We start from the raw sequence: 20,301 nt of genomic DNA on the forward strand, positions 1-20,301 counted from the left end.
CGAGCGACATCAGCTGCGAAGCTCCGACAAACAGACTCTATTTTAACTCCTAACTTTTCCAATTTTTGTTTTCTTTTATTCCCTATTCAATTCCTTTCTTGTGGCAGCTGACTAAAAAACCCTATTGTATTTTCAAGTGGTGAAAAAAATGAGAAAAAAAAAAAAAGCAAGGAGAGAAAAGGCAAAGCCTCCCCCTCCCGATCCCAGCACACCCCACCCCTCCCACCCCCACCTCCACTGTGCTCAGATGCACTTTTCGAGCACTACAAATTGACGCCCTCCCCTCCACTCCTCTCTCCATGCCCAACTCCTCCAATTCTCTCTCTCTCTCTCTCTGTAGCTAACAGAGCAGCGGTTCATCTCTCCTCTCTTTCCACTGTCCAGTTCTTGCAATTCTCGGTCGACTCTCTTGCTTCCCCCAGCAGCTCAATTCCCATAACCAGAGAGAGGCCCCGAGAGAGATGGCAACGCTCATGTACCGAGGCTTGCAGACGTACCTAGAACCACACCTCGTGCCAGAGCCAGCAATGACCGCTCTGACGCTCAAATTGCTTTCCCCCCGCCACCACCACCAATTCGCTCAGGCTCTTCTTGAAATGAACTCCTCGAGTCCTCCCCAGTGCCCTCCCGTCAACACCCCGCCCCAGCAGCTCCTTGAAGACCCTAAGCACACCCACACCCACACCCACCACCACCAGCATCATCCCATCTCTTCATCTTCTTCATCGAATCCCAACATGGGTCGGGCTCTCGGTGGCTGGAGCTTCTTGCATGCTCTCCCCACCACCACCACCACCAGCTGCCAAGAACCCTCCAGGCCGAACCCAGAACCGCCCGTTTACGTCCACCCTCTGGCCAAAGCCTCCAAGCTCAGGCTCAGCCCCCTGAGCCTGGAGCTCTGCACGGAGAACCTCGGCAGCGAGAGCAGCAACATCGTCGCCTTCGACGACGGGGGCGACGGCGGCGACGGGGATCCCCGGGACGTGAGCTCGTCGGCCAAGGGGGAACAAACGGCCCCGAGGCCTTGGTCGACGCGACCAATCATGAGCGTGGAAAACGCGAGCCAGAAAGCGATACCTCGGACTAACATTAATAATAGTAGCAACAGCAACAGTTTCCCACCACCTTTGACGACGATAGCCAACGACTCCATACGCGTGAGGCCACACAGGGAGGAAGGGCGGTTGATTCTCGAGGCCGTCAGGGACCCACAGGGGAATCGTCCTTGCTTTCGTGCGGAGAGAAGCCATGGCCGCCTCAGGCTCTGCTTTTTCAAAGACAGGTCACCTCTCTGCTTTGACTCCGAAGAGCTAGATGATGAGGGAGAAAATGATGTCGAAGCGAGGACCGACGATGCCGAAAACGACGTGGCGGTGGAAGAAGAAGAGGATGAGCCACAAGAATTGTTATCAGTTGACGCCAGAGACGAAGAGGGAGAGGCAGAGGCAGAGCATGACAGTGATGGAGGCGATGGTGAAGAGGAGGAGGCCATGGACGGAACTCATGAGGAGATGGTTGGGGGCAACCTGGGGATGGGAATGTTGGATCATCACTACTGGCGTGAAAGAGGAGGAGGGAATGGGCACGAGAGCAGCAAGAAAACATTAACCTGGGAGCCTCTTTTGGTGGCTTTTCTTAGAGGAGATCTCTGTCTCCCCTCCCCTTCCAATCATGGAATTTTAAATCATAATTCTCTCTTTTTTTTTTCATTAATCTCTCCCTTTCTTGATCATGAGGGTGATGATATAATGATGATGATTATTATTATTATGATTTATGATTATTATTATTATTATTATTATTATCATTATCATTTTTGTCTTTTCCAAGCTTTATTTTCTCTTGTTAGGGGAGTGCGTGTTCATGTTTCATGTATCTCCTTGCTTGTTTGTGATGGTAGACCGTTATTATCGTTATGTGTAGCTAACCTTAAACCCCCCCTCAAAGTGGAAAAAAAAAAACATGACCTCGAAGAATCGCGTGGCTTCGTGCTTGTCGCATTTACAAGAGAGGAAACACATCCCATGATTCTCTCCATGGATCATTGAAAACCCTAATGACGACGGACCTTTACATTTTGACTCCGCTACTTCAACATGGGCGAGCCCCGCCTGCTGGACCCTAGAAATGGATCTTCAATTCGAGTTAAATAAGAGAGGAAAAACATAGTAAAAGGCTGGTAAATCTGCGGGTGCATGACATACCGACCATGCGGAATGACAACTATGGTGGGTGTAAATTACCATCTACACACATCGACAAGAAATGCATATACAGCGAGTATAATGACAGTATAGTCCTGCATACCCAAAAGCATCGCTAAGGTTTGTATTGGCAGTACGACGTATGCTTGATTAATCATCTGGTGCATGACGAATACGGCATGCTAGTTCTGGAGAAAAGTCCATTCATTCGTTCGTACCAGATATGGTTTTTTTTTTTTTTTTCCTGGACAAGACATCGAAACCCGATATATACGTTGCAGAATTTCTGGTCTCATATCCTCGCTGGACAACCTTCGGACAAGAAAATATGTACCAAAGCACCATCGCAATCCTACCATTATATTCTGTCGATGCACGATTGCCCGAGACACAACGCAATAATGCACCGCGCCGGGGGCAACTTGGCTCGTACGGATTGGATCTGCACATGTAGGGGGGATCTCGCTTCCATTTCATTTCATTTCTTTTGGGAAAAGATCTTGGTTTGTGTTGACGCGTTCATGCTTTGTTTTGCCCCCACCTCGGATGTGTTTATTGTCAAGAACATCATCTTGCTTTACCGACCACTTATATACAGTTCTAATTTGCAGATTTTTATCGAGAAACATAATTTCATGATAATCAATCACGAGTTGATAAGAGTTCGATTTAGGAAGAGGTCACGTGATTAATCAGAAAGTAGTATTAGGAATTCTTTTAACCAAGAGAAAACTCCGTTTAATGACTTTAACGTGCGCTTCTACCTCCCTTGGTCAAGCCGTTTGATCGTGGAAAGTAAGGTTTAACTATAAATCAACATCGACATTTAATTTCGAGTCGAACTTGAGGTCTAGCAACTGGAGTATCTTCTCGATTGAGCTCTAAAGCTTGCCACTACTACTAGTGGCCGACCAAGAAGGCTTGTGGTAGTTACCACCCGCAGGTCCCAAAAATTCTTATCTTCTTAGATAGACAGATTTCTGAAAAAGTTTATATGACAAATTAAAATTTTTGTCTCAACCTCTAAGCTTAATTTCTTGATCCGCCGTTGAATCATAAACTTGATGCCTTGACAAACCTAAACAAGTATCTATCTCAGTAATATTTACGAATCATCAATTAGACACAATTTTTTTTTTCTTTTTTAAACGATAGAGTACAACCACATTACATCTAAATATATGCGATAATTTTATTTGGATCAATTTCAAGCTCATTTAAACTTGGTTGTAATATCAATAGAAATGAGTTGAGTATCCATACAATTCAAAATTAGAACTCTATGAACAAAAATCAAGAGCAGAACTTCTAAAATAAAGATCAGCCTACACAAAATTTAGTACATAAATCTAGTGAAGCATATATGAACTTCTAGCAGTCATTCTTGCGGCCGAGTTTGTCTTGTTCGGATAATGTTCAGCAAGAATTTCGCGGACGGGATACAACAAAACTGCACGGAAATCCCCATAATGATGCTGCCTAAGTTGTGAAAATCTTTGGGAGGATCCTCCCCAAGCGGAGAAAGAAAAAGACACACGTGACGAACAGTAATTCATACTGACCTCCGAAAGATTTGGATAGAGCCCCCTCTACTTGGTCACTCTCTCACCACATGTTTTTCCGGATAGATTGTGTAACTTGCTTTGACAAGCGGAATATTCATAAGATATTAAAAATAAAAAGGGTGCATGAAATAAAGTGTGAAAATTAAGGGAAAAAAATGCTCATAAAGTATAAAAAAAAATGGGTGTGCGAAATAAAGCGTGAGAATTAAGAAGAAAGCAGAAGTCAAAGAAGTCGCCGTGAAGAATACAATGATCAATTTTGCGAGAGATCAATCTTTAAATTTTCCCCTTTTATGAATAGTATAGACACAGATGGTATTTATCTTAAAAGCCAGAAGAAAGGGGCTCGCGAATTTGGCTAATCTTAATGTATATACGCTAATTTTATATGGTTTAGAAGTCAACTTGCGATAAGAAGATGTGGTTCACACAAAGCCATCCCATTTTCTTAACCCAGTTGATCTAATTAGGGTTTCAATGGACACGTCGACTTTTACAATCTAGTCATGTAGAAGACTCATGCTTCCTGTAACCAAGTGATGCGACAAAAACCCTAATGGACGACTCGAATGTCCAATTGTATGTGCAGCCTTCCTTTTCAATCCACCCTTTAAAGGAAAGGCCACACAATCCCGATTTACCTAATCAGGAAAAGATTGGGTTGATCTTTACGTCCATAAAAGTTGAGGATCAATTCAAAGCTTTATATAGTTTTATGAAGAAAAATCAAAAGACGAAAGGGCAAAGCTTTCACAAGCTGAAATTCTGCCCCCTTGAATTGAAAAGATGTAAGGTATGCGCTCCAACGAGACGATCTAATCCACAAGATAAATAAAGAACCAATCAAATGTCTAACGTGTACAAAATATATATGTGGCTGAGTAGTAGTAATAAAGTGCAAAATTTGAAGGGAGGTGGACATTTTCAATGGTTCCAAAGGCAGGAAAACTTCAATTATTAGTTGTTAAAGGCATAGAAAAGTTCATTATTATTATTATTATTATTTGCATGCTTTACCAAATTTTGGAGTTTCTCCTGAGCTCAGCAAAAGATTAATTTTTTTGCCACACTAAGGTGTTGACGAAATTATTCGATTCCTCTTTTCATTCCTTAAGGCCGGGGTAATGGATTCTCAGTGCTTATTGGTGGGTCTTTGCTTTTGCTGGGACCAGATGGCAATTGAGGATCCTAAAGACAACATGGTTTTGTCCCATGTGATTCAAAAGACGTTCGAGGAGATGTCACATGTTGCTTCATCACTTCTTGCTGATTGTAGTGAATGTGATGTAACCGAAAGAAAGGAAGGGGATTGAATTGATCATCTCTTCTTGCAACTATGATAAGAAATGATTCCATACTTCTTTTAACTCAGGGGAATTGTCGAAGATTAATTTTAAACTTATTGTACCAATACCAATTAAATTCTAAACTTTCTAGTTTTGTTAATTTAGCCCTGAACATTCACACGAAAATTCAATACAATCATTCTAATCAATTTTTGCTTGGTAATTGTTGATGTGGTGGTATCCAACGACGACTAGACCGTCATGTCGGCGATTTTGATGAAAATTAACTGGAAAGATCATGTCATAAAAATTTAGGGCTAAATTAAAAAAATTAAGTAATTTGAAACTAAATTAGTATATGTGCAATGGGTTTAAGGTTAATTGAATAATATTCCCTTTTAACCATAAGCAGGCAGAGATAATGATTTTTGGAATATACTCGACTTCATATTACATTGGGAAAACAAAGGTTTGAAATTTGTGTCATCTTTATTTAGAAAGGGACAGAAAATGCCCGACACACTTTTGAAGAGAGAATATGCAAGGGAATCATGAATCCTTCTCATTTTTCCCTTTTTTTTTTTTTTTTTTTTTTTGCCTGATTAGATTTCCTAAAAGAGAATTAGACGCCATCTAGAGGAGAATCGGTTGCTGCTAGGCCAGCAGCTAATTCTGAGTCCTTCTTTATCTTAGATTAATTTTTTGGGTTGTGTTTTTCGACCGTTTCGGCCAAAGGTGGAGCAAATTTTCCTCTGACCGGTTTTTTTTTATTAATTGGTCACAAACATTCACATCACTCAAATTACTGAAGGCTATATCTCTAATCAGTGGATTGCAAATTTATTATGGGCATCTCCCACATGTAAATTTAACCGACTGGCTAGAGGAGTAATGGGAATAGACGAAAACCCTAGTTCATATGGATACATGTTCGTAATACCCGTGCTCAAAACAGACCGATTACGAGAGTGGTTGAAGTCTACTCCACCTTTCAGCCTGTACTTGACTTCATCCGGGGCTCTTAAACGACAGGCTACTAGTTACAAACACCACTCGCGATCAAATGTGGATGATGTTCTTGATTATTTGTAATCTACTGGTCCGAAGACTGGTTGGATGAACTCCTCTCCAACTAGGGATGGAGGCTGTCCCAGTCATCTATGCCTAAGTTTTTATTTTGGTCAGAATCTATGCCTAAGTTGAAAAGAGGGTTTTAGTCCATTGATTGCCAAACCTCTCTATACCACCTACTCATGTCGGTGCGTCTTATGTATAAAGCGTTGTGGCAATGGATCCAAGCCAAGCGACTCCACAGGAATACTTCCAACAACTTCTACTGAATTCATACAGAAAAAGAACAACGTCAATTCTGCTCATGAGCAGAACACCAGCGCTCATCTCTCCAATCCGGTCAAAGGATCGCACCATACCATCGCCTTGGATCCTTGGAATAGCCCCCTCCGTTTCATCAGGTTGATTGATTGAGATCCGAGAATCCTGGTCTTTCACGTCAAGAAAATCATAGAAAAACATAAAAGAAGCAAAGAGAAACATTAGGAAGTAATCTAATCTGCTTGATGCTAAGCAATCTTTTCGTGCATGAACATTGGCCCTCGCATGTCACCCCAATTTCGAAACTTTTGGAACCCCTCTTTATCCAAAATCTTCTCTCTCGGTACAAGAGTCAAAAAGAGAAAACCAATGAAAAAGGAAAGCACATGGAAAAACATCTGGTGCACTTCAAATCTTGCTGACCATCAAACGATCCCACCAACTGACATTTGATAATTGGGGGCATGTTAAGTGTAACGACCCTTTGATAAGTTAGCAGGGAACAGAAGGAATTCTTCAGGATTCGTTGGCCCCAGAAGGAAAGATCGCGTGAAGAACATGGACGAGGGGAACACATACAGTTGAGGACCGTTCCATGAACGAACGCTTTCTTTTTAGCCTGAACGACTGTGTATCCATCCCACGACATATCATCATTTGCTTAGCCCTAAATTTTGTAAGGTGTCATCCTTTTACTTGAACCAAAAAGAGGCTTTTACGAAAAGGTAATCATTTGAAGATTTGAGGCTGTGATTATCTCTTAATCATGATCACGATAACACGATGGATGTAATTACGTTTTAATAGCGGTATACTATGGTGGTTACCTGTAGAGTTTTGCGATAAGGAGCTATGCACGTTTCATCCGTGAGCTTTTGAATTCTGCAATTAATCATCCATTTTTAGTCGCTTTCGACTCTTCAGAAATGCGCATGTCCATTGGACATGTGCAAGATTACTGTTAAGAACAACCCCAAACAGACAGCTTGCGGGGGATAGCCACCCCGTAAAAAGCGAGCAAATATGCACCATTTGCTTTTCACTTTGTCTCGCGGAAAGTTCGACCTTTTTCGTGACCTGAAATTGTGGATGTTTCGGATTACAGACGTGATGATGAATCTGCTCATAGACCAGCAGACATCATGTACATTTCATATGTCCAAGTGAGATGAGTAAGGGAGTGACCCAGCCAGATTTTGCTGTCTCTAGATCAGCCCAAAAGGAGAAGTTCAAAAAAGAGGATCTGGCATTCATAATTGGTTGATTGTATTGGAAAAAAAGAGGATTCACCCAAGCTCGTGATGCTTGCGTGTGTTTTTATTTGTTGCAGATATGAAAGCCAAGAAGTCCATCCTACCCTTCATACTGGCCCCTAACATAACGTTTCAGCAACCTAATACAGCTGGTAATAACACAGCGACCAATTTATCCATTCACCATTTGTGACATCTGACAAATATGTAACAAGCACATTCGACATCGATTCATGACTTTGTAGTCCGAACAAAAGCAAATAAAATGAAAGAGGCGAAACTACTAAAAAGATTACTAGTAACAAAAAATCAGTTGTGAATTCTGCTGAGACAAGAGAGTCTGTTTCAACAACGGAAATGTCAAGACGACCGATTAGCATGAATATTCAATCTCTTAAACATTGTATACCAGATATTTCTCATTTATTGCTATAAGAACTGGAATTTTAATACGAAATAATAAAGTGAGTTCTGCTATTGTAGCCTCGCCCGTTACCAAACATGAACAAGAAAATTTCAACTCTAAATAAGTTCGGAGTTGTATAAAGACTCAAGATGATTTCTGTAACCATAGGTTTCCTGTACAAGACATGAGGCACTGAAGCAACAAAAAAGAAAAAAAAACAGAGACTGTCCCAAACAATGCCAAGATGAGCATCAAAGCGACAAGACGAGCTCTTCACAGGCAAAGAATAGCTCATTCTCATACCTCTTCAATACAAACCTCTCTTCAGATGCTATAATGCTGGTGACAACACATTTCTTGTCCGAAAATGGTTTCCTACCTGTCCTTCCAGCTCGATGAAGGTAATCTACAGCAGTCCTTGGAAGATCGAAGTTGTAAATATGAGTTGTTTCAGGCAGGTCGATACCTCGGGCCGCAATATCAGTTGCTATGATAAGATAGCCTTCTTTTTGTCTCACTTCCTGTCATCCAAATAGAAGGAATCGAATATGAAGTCAGGGACACATTTTCACCAATAGCCTGGCTAGGATGTGCTTCAGTATAGTATGCCCATGTTTGGCATGACGAGAAGCCTAGTTTAACTTGAGAAGGTCTACTTTAGGCGTTAATTAAGGTTATAAAAAAGTGAAAGAAACGGTTTTCCTAAAGAAAACAGTCATAGCCAGATAATTTTCTTACGTGATATAATCTCTTTGATACTGCTTAGTGCTACCAAATGACAATGGTCTGTTAAGGTTTTGCATTATCTTTCCTCCTGTCTAAAAATAAATCCAGCATATCAGATCCACAGAGAATAAGGGTAAAATCCATCTCGTTCCAAAATTATTATAGGGCAAACACAGTAAAAGGGCATATCTTTATTGTGCCAAATTTCTTGACCATGAGCATTCTCAAAGTGAGGGAAGAAACATCAAGATGGAAAAAGCGAAAAGCACTGACCGAGAGTGAAGCTGCTCTTGCATTGAAATTCATGTCTCCTTCTAGAAGGAGAATATTAGAGCAGTTTCCATAAGAATTCTTGAAGAATTCAAGTAGAAGAGTAGTTGACGGTGCATTTCCAGCTTTTTTTGACTTCTCAGACTATACACTCAAAAGATAGAATTGGTTAGTGGACCCGCAGACTGTTGTTTATAAAGGAGTATTCATGTGATATGCGTGTGCTCATAAAAGCTAAAAGCTTCTGTAGAATATATAAATACAAGCTGCATTCACTTTAACACATTCCAAAACCCTCTTCATGCAGGCAAACTTTGGGGACATCATAAAAAACTCCCATATTTGGAAACCAATTTTCATTCAGCAACCAAGAGAAATGTCATAAGAGCATAAACTTCTTTCACTCATGTAAAGAACCGTATATATATTTCGTTTGATGCCCCTGCATATGGACAGATGACCTTACTGATAAATGCATGAAACTCTCTTCAGTCCATTTATTATATAGAACTGATAGCCCATTGGACATTTTTAGCTAAGACCACTAATCACTGTCGCATGAATTGGGGGTGAAGCCTGCCACATCATACATCAGTTGACATGTTTCAACACCATTTTTCATTATACAGTTAAAAATCTATTGCTTCCTCTCGCTTATAACAAATACAGCACCTTAAAATGTGAATAAACTACAGAAAAGCAAAGCAGGATGTGCCTCAGGCAGTATACCTGCTCGCCAACAAATATAATGCCAGATTTGGGGCTGTCCCACTGTAATATATGTAGCAAGGTCTGATGTCTCCTACTCCTATGACATGTCTGAAACAGATAGAAGCGTTAAGCATCTCGAAAGCCAAGGATCATCAATTGAGTACACGCACTATGAAGATGAACATTAAATGAGCATATGAATAACTTCTATGAAAGACTCTGTAGATCAAGTCTCGCATTCAATGTCCTCACCACAAATCTATGATTTAGACATGATGGCATAGGCTGTATTGGATTAAGGTGAACGTGAACCACATCACCCTGTAACAGCCAAAATCATATTAAGATAAAATCAGTGAATGCATGAGTAAACCCCAACAGAACATTCGCAAGAATTATAGCTTCATGAAACCAACCTTAGTCCACTTCTGTTGTATACAATCATGTAAAAATCGATTATGCTGGGGTATGGATGCACTAGTAAAAACAGTTTGACGGTTGTTGCATGATGAGTATGACGTCAACAGCTTCCGGAGAGAGCTGACTTGCTTAGAAGAGTTGAACATGAAGTCTACCTAGGCAGCATCAAAGTAAGAATGTCAGCTCTTCATCCTACAATATCCAGGAAGAATCATCTCTGTATAAAACAAAATATGGAGGCCCCAATGGGATAATCCCACATCTTTAATATTGCTAATATGGTGATCACAAAGTACCCAATGGAATATACTCACAACACAATAGACCAACCCAGGCATTACATGCTAACTGAACATGCTAACTGAATATCCTTTTTTCTCACCAGTCACTCTAATCCCTATAGGCATATGAGAGACGTCCCCGTAAAAATACTCAGAATTCTAAAAACATTATAAAAATGAGCGCCACTAGTGAATGCCTCTGGATTTTTCTGGAGGAGAAAGTGATCTAGCATCCTAACAAGAATACTGGGCTAATGAATCAGCTTTAAGATGCCAAGAAGGCCTTGCTCGGAAAAGAAGAACTCAACTAGTTCCCAATTATTTACCTCATCAATCACTAGAATCTGCACTGTGTCAAGTTTAAAAACTTGCTTCTCCAGCATCTGGCACAAGCTCCCAATGGTTGCCACTACTATTGCTGGAGGTTCTGCCTAAAAATGTTACAAGGAAATGCCAAGGAGGTCATATTGAAGGTCAACACATGAAATCCATCAACAGCATGTTTTAATTTTAGAGAAGCATCCCAAAGACGTAGCTGCATAGGCAATTCATATTTGTTAGCAGTTGAATGGACAAGTGTGGGGATTTGGGAGGGCAATTAATTGCCAGCTTGTGTTATCATGCTTCTGGCCAGATAGGTCCTCTGTTCTCAGGTTTAAAGACATCAGCAAGAAAATTTTAGCTTTTTCCTCTTCTTAGTACATCCTTATAGAAGATTCATGATCTCAAAAGCAGGAAATTCCACTAAAACTAAAAATCTAGTTATAGGGTTACTTGTAAGAGTGTGAACAGGAAAACAAAATAGAGGAGCGAGACAACCATAAATTTTAAGCCAAGAAAAAGGAGACCAATAAATATACACATGAGCATCAATAAAAAGCCAAACTTATTTTGCCCAAAAATGGAAGAATTAATAGAAGCTGTGTTTAACTGAGTAAACTAATGTGTGGAAGAACAGTTTTGCATAAGTTGCAGGAAAAAACAATTTTGCATCATTAAACTTACCCAAGCAAAGGGATGCCAGCATATGGTATTTGGTCAAGAAAAGGCAAAAAGCACATATCGGAAAAGCCTTCTATTTACAGAGCAACCACAAAAATGTCATTGAAGTACATCAGAAGATAGCTCTGCTAATACTGTTTAGGTCCCCAGGAGAGGGAAGGAAAGTAGTAGCAAGCTAAGCATTTAAATATCGATTCTTCATGACTTCTCCTACATAAGGAGAATACTAGTCATTTCCTCAGATCAATAAGTAAACTAATTATACAAGGGGTTTCAAGAATTAATGTTTCTATATATAATGACAGTTATTAGTAGTTTATCAGCGCTAGCTTAACTGTAATTTTATGCTCAGAAAGCACACCACAAACGTATGGAGCCTATGGATACACACATGCGCAGAGAGAGAGAGAGAGAGAGAGAGAGAGAACCTTTAACCAACTCTTGTGTCTTTTCAATGTACCTCCATCTAGAAGAGCCATAACGGTACATGATTTATCTTGCTCCATGTCAAGATCCATTGGCTTTGCAGCCAACAACCGAGCAACTTTAGCTACCTTGTCATAAATGAATAGATAAGAAGAAGACATGACATCATATTCTTAATGTAGCATGACAGCATTTTATGCAGATGTAACAACCACTTTCTAAGTTACAATAGTGAAAGAGAAGCAGAAGATGAAAGGGAAACTATCAAATGAGATATCATGATCAGAAACTTACCTGAATGCCAAGTTCTCGGGTGGGGACAACTATTAACGCTTGTACAGATGACCGTTGGGTGTTCACAACTGAAAATATCCGCAGAAGGTATGTCAGCGTCTTCCCAGAACCTGTCTAGAGAGCCAAAAGCATGAGTGCACCGGCCATGTCAATGCATGATCCTTTTATGTTTTCTTCCTTAGTTGAGTTTATATGCAGAGTCAGAGTAATTCCAATTGAGTTGAAAGTCTGAACATTAACACTATAGATCATATCACATCAGACACATATTAGACCACTGTTTTCGCAAACATCTCCTCATAACTCAATAAACACAACTGTGAATTGACCAAAATAGCAGGATACTTCATGACTGCCTAGTACAAAGCAATCTTGAGCCCTTCTGAAAAGTTGCAAAGTAGTTCTCCCGTTGGTGTTTTCTCCCAAATTGCCTATGTGGGAACCTTTCCTAGAAATTGGGAAACTACTAAGATAGATTATTTCTAATAGTTTAAGCTTTTAAAACAGTTGATAATTATTTCATCTAATAGTTTAAGCTTTTAAAACAGTTGATAATGATTTTACGAAATTTCACATGGTATCATAATAAGAGATTCTGAGTTCAAACTTTTCACCTTGGCAGTAGCCATACAAAATCTCACATAATAATGGTGAGTCTTTTCAAATTCTCATAAAGAGACTAAGACTGCACCGTACAAATTAAAACGCTCCAGCATCGGACTTGATTGCATTTGCTGCCTACTTCCAGTGTACTCATTTTCTCGTTTTGTTCTTAACAGAAAACCGAAATCAATGGCAAATAAGAGACCAACCTGAGCATGAAGCACGCAATCCCTCCCAGAGAAAAGGGCAGGCAATCCTTCCCTCTGAACATCAGTCGCCAATACGTACCCAACTTCCTCCATCCTGCAAAACCGCCCAAACATAAATTCTCCACATAGCTCCGAAAACCCAACATCGGCAAAACAACATCTCTCACTTCTCGCTCTAAAGTAACAATCTCTGAACTCGGTATCCGCACTTGCCTGCGCAGGACATGCTCGGGCACGTGGCCGCTACAAATTCTTCTCAGCGTGGGAGGGGCTGGCTCCGGGTCGGCTTCGTCCGCCGCGGGGGAGAAGCCGACGAGGGCTCGCGGCGGCTCGCGGCGGGACGTGGAGAGAGGAGATTGAATTGGGCGAGCGGCGACGAGGGCCGAGAACTTGGGTTCGGGGTTGCGGAGAAGGAAGAGGGACGAAGGAGGGACGAGCTTTGTTGCGGAAGAGACGGGAGGACAGAGAATGGCGAGCGGAGTGGTGGGAGTAGAAGAAGAAGAAGCAGCCATTGTCGAGCAAAGAAGCTCGCTCCTCAGACGAGCAGCTGCTGTATAGCAGATACGTCTTCAACTTCGCTGTACCCCAAATCCTCTCCGTTTGCCTCTTCCCCGAATTAAATTAGATTTTGGATCCATTTATTTCACAAAAAAAAAAAAATTAATTATCTTAAAAAATGTGTTTTAAAAATAATTATTTATATTACTTATAAAAATAAATAATGGATTATCATTAATAATGAAAATAATTTTTATTAATGATTTTAATTGATATCAATCATTGTTTATAGAAAAATATTGTTAAAATTAGTCATTTTCCTGGAACAAATGAAGTTAATTGACATTTTACTTGAAAACAATAATGATTGATTTTATCAAGAAAATTTGGTTGTTAAATATCGCTCTCAACTGCCATGTTAAACAAATTTACGCTATTTTTTTTTTATTTTACAAGTAATTTCATTAATCTCAACTGGACTATGGCTTCATACATATGCACATTTTCTCAAGGTAATTCCGTTTTAATAAGTGATACTGTGATTCTTTTTGGGACTTTTGCATCATACATTATAAGATTGATAGTTCAAAAAGCAAATTAATAATATTTTTAGCATAGAAGAAAATAAATAAATCATCTAAACAACGGTAAAAAAAAAAATAAAAAAATTACCGACGCTGGGAGGGTAAAATACTTAAGAGAATTCAAGTAATTTTGGAGCGGCGGCTGTTCCTCTAAACATTGGTTCGAATTTTCTTCTTTTATTTGGCTTTTCCAATTTTCCTTCTTCTTTATAGTCATTTTCTAACATGACGCTCGTATGACAACGCATCAACACCAAATGTCCTTAAATAACATTAACAATGCCATGTGAACTACCACATAGGATTTTTAAGTGTAGTATTTGACAAAATTGTGATGGATTTTTTTTTTTTTTTTTTTCTGAAGAAGAAAATTTGTGCTAATTGAGATATAAGTTTAGGATTTTCGATAACACAAAAAAAATTCAAATATTGATGTCACATTTCATATGGTTTAAGATTTATGATGTCACATCTTTCTAACCCTTTCAAGGCTCACAACTCGGATTTTGAGGCGAGTCCTAATGCTTAAGATTGTTGCACTCATGAATGACATCCTTTAGGATTATATGTCCCTCACAACTCATTGAATCCCGCAAATTGAGAGGCAGTAAATTTTGCACACGTAGAATTTCTTCTATAAGCAAGATCTTGTAGATTAAAAGGAGGTTTTGGCAAAAGGATGAAATACCCATAAGCAACTTTTTCCGCTTCTTGTCCATTTTTAGTAGGTCGATTAGAACCAAGTAAAATAACGTGAGATCTATTTACTCTTACGAACTAGAGATTTGTGAGTTCGGAGACTTAATTACACTAGATTTATTTAACGCCATTTCAGTACATTTTTATTTTATTTTCAAAATTTTTTGCAAGCAGTTTAGATTATTTTTAAATCTATTTTCCTAACATATGATGTGATTATATGGGTGCACAAATCACCAATTTAACACCTAAGCAAGCAGTGAATAAATTGCGGGACTTATCTTCTAACAACGAAAATATCTGCGTTGTTAGATCAAAATTCACATCAACAACCTAAATATGATTTCTAATTAACACGCAATTTTTTTTTTTCGTTTTCACTTAATTAATGAGAATCATGCTTTATGCAATACAATATAACTAAATGACATAATTCTAATGACGGACAATTTCTAATTAAATGAACCCAGCAACAATCACTAAATGACATGCATTTCATGAATCTAATTTTATATGACATGCACATGAATCTATCATAGAAAATAAAACTAATTTATTTTAAGACATTTTTTGTATTTTTTATGAAATTCGAAATAAGAAAAATGTGAAAATTATCTAATTAGATTAAGATTCTATCCAAGTCAGGCTAAACCCTAATTTAACCAAGATATTATCTTAACTTAGCTCTATCCTAAGATGCAGTCTATCTAAAAAGATTAATCTAAACATCTTAATTCTACATGACATATGCATAATGATTTTTTTTTTAATGTTTTTTTTTATAAAATTCGAAATTTAAAATTGCCACATAATTAAATTAAACAAAAACTAACATCCTAAATGAATGCATTTTTTGGATTTTTTTATTTTTAAAAATTCGAAATAAAATTCATATTCTAAATATGCAAGATAATAATAATTATTTAAAACAAACCTAATCCTAATTCAAATATTTTTTGGATTTTTAAAAATAAAATAAAATTGATTCAACTAATATGACGGTAAATCGATAATATATGATCGATATCCACAAATTAATGAACCATATTTTGCACATGAGATTGCGTTAGCCAATTTTAAATAAATTGCGAATCGAATTTTCGACATAAGATCGAATTGACAATTTTGCAAGCAATCGCGAGTTGGATTTTGAGCATAAAAATCGGATTGTCAATCCCAAATTTCAGAGGCAACTTCATGTTGGGCAATCTCGATCTTTAGAATAATCATACTAAAAAGAACAAGTAAAATAAAATAAATAGAAAACTACCTAATGTGATTTTCTTTTTTTTCCTTTGTTTCCAAACAATGGCTTGGCAGCTCGTGGTGGTCGCCAAGGGTGGCTGGCCGTCGGTCCGGCAAGGGGAACTCCGGCGAGGGCGGACCGGCAGGAAAGGGGCGGCACCCGGGCAGCAGGGACAGCCAGCGGAACAGGGGCGTCGCGGTCAGAGCTGCCGGCGTTCGGACTCCGGCGAAGGGCGTCACGGCCAAAGGACTTCGGGTGCGGTCGTCGCGGGCGAAGGGCTACAGATCCGGCTCGGGGGTCGCTCGGGTGGAGGGGTGCGCAGATCCAGATCCGGCTCGGGTGGAGGGCTGACCGAAACGGATCACCGGCGAAGGCGAGGCGGCGTTGCTGCGTCTGGGCAGAAGGTTCGGCAGCAGGGGAGCAGAGGACTCACGGCTTCGAGCGGGCGGAGCAGAGCAGCAGCAGCGTCGCAGGGGGTCAGCAGCGAGTGGAAGAGGCTGGGTCGCGCCTGTCGGCGTTGAAGACGGAGGCAGCAGCAGCGACGGTGGACGTGCGGACGATCGGGCAACAGGGATGTCGCGGTGGTGCGGCGCGAGGCCAACTCAGGCGAACAGGGGGCGTCGGGCGCCGAGTGCTGCAGCGGTGCCACTCGGGGAAGCTCGGAGCAGCGTGCGGGGCGTCACTCGGAAAGCAGGGGGCTGCTGCTGCGTCGATCGAAGGCGGAGGCTGGCCTCGGGGGTTCTTGCAGCGGGCAGATCTGGAGAAGCGGCAGCCAACGCGGGGGCAGCAGACCGGCGGCGTGGCAGCGTCGTGGCTGGGTCGCAGTAGCAGAAGCGGAGCCGGCCGGGGGAGAGCAGAGACGGGCGGAGAGAGTTGAGGAAGACGATAAACAGTAAACGTCCAATCACTCCTCGCTTCTGCTTTTTCCTTTTCCCCCAAAGCACCGAAGGCCTCTTTTTCTTTCTTCTTTTCTTTTTTATTCCTCTTGACCTCGAAAAGAAAACCCTAGAGAAGTCCCCTCTCTCATGTTTTTCTCTCTGAAATTTTTCCCCCTTTAATGTGGCCGAATGTCTCAATTGCGTGGCCTTCCTTCTCTCGAAACCCACATGAGTAACCTTTTCATAGACCAAAAGATTAGGATTTTAATTTTCTTCAAATCAACGTTCGCAAAGATTTCTTTTCCGCATGCAATATCACTTTTATTTCTACACCTCTTCTAGATTTTCTTTGTAAAAATGAATATTCTCTATTAATTTTTCAAAAATTATAATAAGATTTTTTTTTCAAATACGTGCTCGGGCCCAAATTGCTTCTTCGTGGGCTTAGTCCAACTTGTTAACTTAAATCTCAGAACCACCAAATCAAATCCATCTGTCACCGACCCAATGTAAGTGCAAATTAAATTAAATGCATCTAAAACTATATGTTATGCAATTAATTAATTAACTAATATTTTTTTAGGGGTTAAAATTAATCCTTAATTTTTTAATGCGATAAATGACTAAACCGATTGTCAAAATTTATGTGTCAACAGGTCGGTTTTGGATCATGCTTAGTCCGTGAGCCGTGTCACAAGCATGGTTCGTAGATCACGACAGCAAGCTCCATCTCTAACTCTCGTCTCTTCTCTGCTTCACTTGTGAGGAGAAAATCAAAATATTCTAATTATTAAGGTGCTCGATGGCGATTGGGATTATGCCCCAATTATTAGTTTTTGCTGCATGCTCTTTTCTCAAGATCTCGAACAAAAAAAAAAACACAAATAAATAATTAATTTTAGTCAAATGTGCAATATAATTCCTAAATCTTTTGGTATGAAAATGAGAGATTAGTTTGAACATATACTAAAAGTTCAGGAACCACATTAAACATAATAAAATGTTATAAACCGCATTGAACAAAAAAAAATCAATGGTTACATTATACGTTTGACTAAAGTTCATGGATTATTTGTGTCATTTTCCCCCTCGAACAACCACCCTCCTCCGCAAAATTCAATTGATACACAAATATTATAAGTGTCAAAATATTTTAATATCAAACCGTGCCACATCTAAGAGCAGTTTCACTAAAATTTAGAGGAAGTTTCATGTAAATTTGGCTGAACTCCCAAAAACAAATCCCCAGATTGCGTTTCTTGCTCTACCATCTCTTTACCGTCTAATTAGCTACTCTACCCTTGGGGATAAGTACACTAATGGTGCCATAAGTTGTGTACGGCGCTCACTTTGGTGCCAAAAGTTTCCGAATTTACTCGATCGCAGACATTTCTGGAACACCTCTAACAGAGGGACAAATAGTCAATTTTGAAAGAACTTATTGTCAACCGGATCATTTAAGTGCCAAAAAATTTGAAAACGCTCACTTTGGTACCATCGACGATCCGATCGGCCGGAAATCTGACGTGGCCTTTTTTTTTATTAATTTCTTATGCTGATGTGGCTCGCCGGAACTTCAAACGACGTCATTTTAGCATCCTAACACCAAAACGACGCCGTTTTGTGTATTTCCCCCAAATTCAAAACCCTAAATCTCCAAACGATGTCGTTTTGTGCCGTCTTCTTCCCCGAGCAGATTCGTCTTCTTCCCCGAACAGATCCAGCAACATCAACAGCACTTAATCAACAACATCAGCAGCGCAGAACCATCAACACCAGTAATTTTCCAGAAAAGAAACCACGCATTCATCTTCGCGAGTTTTCCCCCATTTTCAATCACCTTATCAACCTTTCAAATCCCCGAATCTCCGCCTCACCACCGCATTTTCCCAAGAAATATCGTTGGGTGCAGAGGAAACGCGACCTTGAAGAATCTCCAGAAGCATGAGCGATTTGGCCAATGGTAGCCGCGAAGATCGGAATGCCACGGAGGTTGTCGGCGAAGCCAGCTGCTACGAAGGTGGCAGCCATGGCCCCGCCATCCTCTCCTCCACCCTCATCGTCGACACCTCCCTCTCTCTCGGGATTTTCTGTTCGTTTTTTTTTTTTTTTTTTGTGGTTCTTTTGTCTTGCTGTGGCAAGCAATTACAATGGAGGTCAAGGGATGGCGGCTGAGCGACGGTGGCCAAGGGACGGCGGCCAAGTGACGGTGGCTGAGGGACGGCGGCCAAGCAACGGTGGATGAGCAACGGTGGACAAAAAAACCCTAATTTCATTCTCCAAATAAAATAAAATAAAAATAGCGTTGTTTTTGTAAGGTTATCCACGTAAGATAGAAAAACGACGTCGTTTTCTTAATGAAGACGGAAAACGACGTCATTTTAAAGGCTTCTCGATTTTTTTTTTTAAATATAAAAGCCACGTAATCATTTTGGCTTAAGTGAATCTGTCGTCGGCACAACAACTTATGGCACCATTAGTATACTTATCCCCTACCCTTGTGTGTAGAAATGCCTTCATCAACTTACAAACCCTAGAAGAAAAAAAATCCCACCAATTAGCTCAATGATCACCACGAATTCCCACGCAGCTTTTGGTGCTTCTCTTTTTCTTTTTCCCCTTTTCTCTTCTAGGGGTTTGATGTCACACCCCAAAAAACCCCAGCTGCTGCCCTCTTCTCCCTTTCTATATAAGCCTTCCAATCGATTATCCAGGTACCAATCTTTCAGATATAAAAGAGGATGATGGGGCCTCAGCTTGATTGGCTATTCTCTGCAAAAAATTGGGTATGTCACTCTTAAATAAAGATATTTTAGGAATTGTATTAGCTGATAAAATAGAGGAATGCCAACCTATTTTAATAGGTTAGCTATACCAAAATCCTAGTATCAATTTCCAGGCAGTTCAAACGACAATGAGGTGAGCATGGAAAAATGAAAATGTAATAATCATTACCTCAGGGGCATAATATTTTCAGTCTCACCTTCAAGAATGAATTGGAAAAAACTAGGGTGCTAGAGAGAGGCTCTTGATCTTTTTCAAATCAATTACTACTACTTTAGAATTGTGAGCCAAATACTCCTCCCCATTGTTATAAGTTTGAGAAATGTACCTTCTGGATTTGAATACTTAGTCTATCAATCGGCTGGTTTTCCTTGGGGGTAGTAGAATCTCTAGTTAGTTCAGCACGCCAAGTAAAAGAAGTGAGAATAGAGGCTCATGGCCCTGCAACCCAAAGAACAGCCAAGGTTATAGTGGAGTTAAACTTACATGAAGCTCTAAGAGTAGCTACTTGAACTACCTATAAGGGCAAGAAAATTTGGCTAGACTTTAAGTATGAAAGGCTTCCCCGCTTTTGCTACTCATGCGGGAAGATTGGTCATTATACAAGTTACTGTGAAGAAATCC

General features: G+C 40.2%; 2 protein-coding genes across 7 annotated transcripts in view; one reads left to right on the top strand and one right to left on the bottom strand.

Annotated features, from left to right (window-relative positions):
• Positions 1-260: 260 nt before the first annotated feature.
• On the top strand, positions 261-1,754 carry LOC120287301 (protein FANTASTIC FOUR 1; the record flags this gene model as incomplete). Its single annotated transcript, XM_039300060.1, has 1 exon — positions 261-1,754. A coding segment is annotated over exon 1 (1,293 nt), but the record flags the coding sequence as incomplete, so codon positions are not given.
• Positions 1,755-8,046: 6,292 nt separating this feature from the next.
• The window catches only part of LOC104414873 (DEAD-box ATP-dependent RNA helicase 58, chloroplastic), an 83,258-nt gene continuing 71,003 nt past the window's right edge, over positions 8,047-20,301 (bottom strand). Inside the window, exons 1-11 of one of the 6 annotated variants that reach the window (XM_039300769.1) lie at positions 13,202-13,585; positions 12,989-13,082; positions 12,177-12,290; positions 11,885-12,010; positions 10,781-10,885; positions 10,170-10,328; positions 10,006-10,074; positions 9,772-9,861; positions 9,046-9,186; positions 8,785-8,864; positions 8,424-8,567 (exon numbers count right to left, since the gene is read on the bottom strand). In XM_039300769.1, coding sequence (XP_039156703.1) covers positions 8,561-8,567; positions 8,785-8,864; positions 9,046-9,186; positions 9,772-9,861; positions 10,006-10,074; positions 10,170-10,328; positions 10,781-10,885; positions 11,885-12,010; positions 12,177-12,290; positions 12,989-13,082; positions 13,202-13,500 — 1,284 coding nt within the window. In that variant the 5' untranslated portion in view covers positions 13,501-13,585 and the 3' untranslated portion in view covers positions 8,424-8,560. Of the gene's footprint in view, positions 8,568-8,784; positions 8,865-9,045; positions 9,187-9,771; positions 9,862-10,005; positions 10,075-10,169; positions 10,329-10,780; positions 10,886-11,884; positions 12,011-12,176; positions 12,291-12,988; positions 13,083-13,201; positions 13,586-18,962; positions 18,967-20,301 lie in introns of those variants that run through there. The other 5 variants (XM_039300768.1, XM_010026082.3, XM_018860836.2 and 2 more) reach the window with 5 other exon arrangements.

Source organism: Eucalyptus grandis, chromosome 8 (genome assembly GCF_016545825.1).
Source record: "Eucalyptus grandis isolate ANBG69807.140 chromosome 8, ASM1654582v1, whole genome shotgun sequence".
NCBI lineage: Eukaryota > Viridiplantae > Streptophyta > Magnoliopsida > Myrtales > Myrtaceae > Eucalyptus > Eucalyptus grandis.